The following is a 3,676-nucleotide window of genomic DNA, read 5'->3' as shown; positions in this document are numbered from 1 at the left end:
TGACACACATGGGGTCACTAAGAGTCAGGATCGACTCAAGGTCAACTGGCACTCAGTAAATAGGAGTAGGATCCTGAGGATCCAGTGACTGACTTCCAGACTTGTGGCAGTGAGTAAATGATCCACAGTGTATTGAGAGGTGGTGAACATGTTTAGACACAATTTTCAAGTCACATGATAGCGGTCCCAAATACGCTGAATTAACTAAATTTTTTCAAATGAAAGCTACAATGAAAAGAAAGCAAGCCTTCTTCTTTTTTGAATGATGTTTCAAAGGGCATTTTTCCCTAACAGGATGAGCACATCACCATGAATTCCTAGGCTCGAAGAGGCCAGACACTGAGTGAACTAAAACAAAGGGAACATGCAAAAGTGGCTCAGGTAGAAAGGTCTTGATGAACCTTCAAACGAATTTGCTCTGAATAATGCATCAAGTATGTATGAACTCACATCTTTAGCTGCTTTAAAATAAAAATACATTGTAAAGTGCAAAGCATCAAGGAAAAGCAGTGATATTGCCTGACATTTGAGGAGGCTGGCTAGTAAAAAAAAAAAAAAAGTTCCAAGTTTTTTAGACCAGTACAGCAGAAAACTCCTGAGCTGTTGGTCTAGCATCACAAGAACTTTCTTGCTTTCAGATCTCTGCAGTTCAAAGACATCAGCCTTTGCCAGGAGTCCACGGCTGATGTGGCTGCCACAGAAGTTACTCTGAGAGAATTGTACTGAGGACTAAGTATGTAATGGAAGCCACAAAAGCACAGTCAGCCTGACCACCTGCAAGCCCTGAAGTACACCTGGATGACCCCAGCACCCTTGCTAAGCATTGTTTGGCCTATATTGTAACTGGGGATATTTGCAAAGAGCTTGTTGCTTAAAGGAAGATACTCAGCTGTTTTTTAAAGCCGCTCTGAGAAAGAATAAAAAGCACTTACGGATTCTAAATTGGAAACTGGTAGCTCAGAATACAAAAGCTGAAGGGATTTTAGCCCATGATTTGACAGAGATTTATGAATCTCCATTAAATGGTCTGGGTATAAAAGAAATTAATGTTATATACTTAATATAGGCAGTATTAAATTAAATTTTCAAAATTATAAGAAGATGACTTAGCATCTAGCAAAGATGCAGTCATGCACAAGAGGCCTTTCTAGAGTCTCTTTCAATTGAGGCACATCTCATGAAAGTTCTTTGGAATAGGTCCCTTACCTGTCTGTATATCCACACTTCATACAGTGCTTCTTGTATGCTCCTGGTCCTATTTTTTATTACAGTTAACCAAGGGTGAAACTAGACTGTGAGCTCATTGAGAAAAGGAATTGTGTTTTAGACATTTCTGTACTCCGAGTGCTAAGCAATGCTCTGGCACAATAATTATGGTCAATCAATATTTGCTATATGTATACACACACACACACACACACACACATATATATATATATATATATATATATACATACACATATATATGTCTCCCATATGGCAAAGTTTGTGAAGATCATCAATAAATCTTTTGGTTTATGTGCACAATAAGTAATCACAAAAAAAGAAAAAGAAAAAGAAACTTGCCCAAGTTCAAACAAGATCCTCAGAGAAGGTCAGGTAAACTTCCTGAGACCACACAGCAAGTAAGGAATGAAACTGATGTGTACTTTTCCCTCTGCTGTCTCAGAGACACCGCCTCTCCAGTGGGCCAGAGAAAGGGCTAGGATCCCTAAAAGACCAGAAGGGGGGCAGGGAGGAGAAAGGGTTACGATAGAGGAGGCAGCGTCTGCGCGGGTTTGGAAGGGGCTTCCGGGACTGCAGGGCCGCCAGAGCGGGTGTGATGCAATCACGCCAGTCGCTGCGTGGAGGTGCGGCTCCGAGGATGCGGGGACTGCAGTAGAGCTAGTCCGGTCACCGCCCACCGCGCCCCTGCCTCCCGTTGCCACTGGTCGCCTTCCGCTGCAGCTAACCCTGCAGGCAAACGCTGCAGCTAACCTTCGTTCCCTACTCCCTGAGACAACCGCCCCGAGCCACCGGTAACCCCTGAGAACCGCCCGCAGCTACCGGCGACCCCTGACAGCCGCCGCCAGCCACCCGGGCGCCGAGGGCGCGCCATGAAGTCGGCCGTGGGCTCACGCGGCGGCGGGTCCGGGGTGTCGGGCGGCGGCTGGGGCGGCGGACGCGGCGGCGGGGGAAAGGGAGCAGGAGGAGATGGCGGCGGCCCGGGGGGCAAGGGCGGTTTCGGGGTGCGGGGCCGCGGCTTCGGCGGCCGGGGTCGGGGGCGCGGCGGCGGGGACGGCAGGGACCGTGGTGGCAGCGGGCAGGGGCGCACCGGCGTGGCCAAGAGCAAGAGCCGCCGCAGGAAGGGCGGCAGCGCGGTGTCGGTGGAGCCGCACCGGCATGAGGGCGTCTTCATCTACCGCGGAGCGGAGGACGCGCTGGTCACGCTGAACATGGTGCCTGGCCAGTCGGTGTACGGCGAGCGGCGCGTCACGGTGACCGAGGGCGGTGTTAAGCTCGAGTACCGCACGTGGAACCCCTTTCGCTCCAAGCTGGCCGCGGCCATCCTAGGTGGGGTCGACCAGATCCACATCAAGCCCAAGTCCAAAGTGCTGTACCTGGGGGCCGCCTCGGGGACCACTGTCTCCCATGTTTCCGACATCATCGGCCCAGATGGCCTGGTCTACGCGGTCGAGTTCTCGCACCGCGCCGGCCGCGATCTGGTCAACGTGGCCAAGAAGCGAACCAACATCATCCCGGTCCTTGAGGATGCCCGGCATCCGCTCAAGTACCGCATGCTTATCGGGATGGTGGACGTGATCTTCGCCGACGTGGCCCAGCCAGATCAGTCTCGCATCCTGGCTCTGAATGCCCACACCTTCTTGCGCAATGGGGGCCACTTCCTCATTTCCATCAAGGCCAACTGCATCGACTCCACGGCATCTGCCGAAGCGGTGTTTGCTTCTGAGGTGAGGAAGTTGCAGCAGGAGAATTTGAAGCCTCAAGAACAGCTGACCCTGGAGCCCTATGAGAGGGATCACGCTGTGGTTGTTGGGGTCTACCGGCCTCTGCCCAAGAGCAGCAACAAGTAGCACCCAGCTCAGGCTGTCCCTGAGGTCTCCCCAAGACTGTGTTGTGTTCAATGTTACTCTGTGTGTTCTTTGTGTGCGTTTTGGGGTTTTGTTTGTTTGTTTTCTATTAAATGACATAAAGAAGCTGTACCCAGGTGTCAGTGAGGCCAGGTTGAGTTTTGCTGCAGTAACATCAATCCCCAAGCCCCAGTGACCTAAAACAACTCATGATAGCGGCCCATCAAGGACCAGCCTGGGAGCTCTGCTTATTCTAATCACTAAGGGACCTGTCTCCCTAGCACCCATCTTCTAACATGCTTTCTCCGTCACCAGTGGAAAAAAACAGTTGCTGTGGAGTCACAGCAACCCGTATGTGTCAGCGTAGAACTGTGCTCCATAGGGTTTTCAGGGGTTGAGCTTTCAGAAGCAGATTGCCTGGCCTTTCTTTGAAGGTGCCTCCGGGTGGACTTGAACCTGCAACATTTTGGTTAGCAGTGAGCACGTTAACCATTTGCACCACCCAGGGACAACTTCTCCATCACAGGAGCAGGGAAGAGAAAGCCAAGGAATTGCTAATAAACTTTTAAATTCTCCCTTGGAACTGATGGGGTACTTCTGCTCCC

The 3,676-nt window shown here is 50.9% G+C and overlaps 1 protein-coding gene across 1 annotated transcript; it reads left to right on the top strand.

Annotated features, from left to right (window-relative positions):
* Positions 1 to 2,096: 2,096 nt before the first annotated feature.
* FBLL1 (fibrillarin like 1) lies at positions 2,097 to 3,378 on the top strand. The gene has a single exon (XM_004371220.3). The coding sequence runs from the start codon at positions 2,097 to 2,099 to the stop codon at positions 3,072 to 3,074; it is 978 nt and encodes a 325-aa protein (XP_004371277.1). The 3' UTR covers positions 3,075 to 3,378.
* Positions 3,379 to 3,676: the final 298 nt, after the last annotated feature.

The sequence above is a fragment of the Trichechus manatus genome, unplaced genomic scaffold, assembly GCF_000243295.1.
Source record: "Trichechus manatus latirostris isolate Lorelei unplaced genomic scaffold, TriManLat1.0 scaffold00011, whole genome shotgun sequence".
NCBI classification, from domain to species: Eukaryota; Metazoa; Chordata; class Mammalia; order Sirenia; family Trichechidae; genus Trichechus; species Trichechus manatus.
The sequence above is the reverse complement of the archived record's forward strand: the minus strand, read 5'-3'. Positions and strand labels throughout refer to the sequence as shown.

Excerpts from the sequence above, each read along its gene's own strand:
- FBLL1 (XM_004371220.3), top strand. The coding sequence starts at position 2,097 with ATGAAGTCGGCCGTGGGCTCACGCGGCGGCGGGTCCGGGGTGTCGGGC.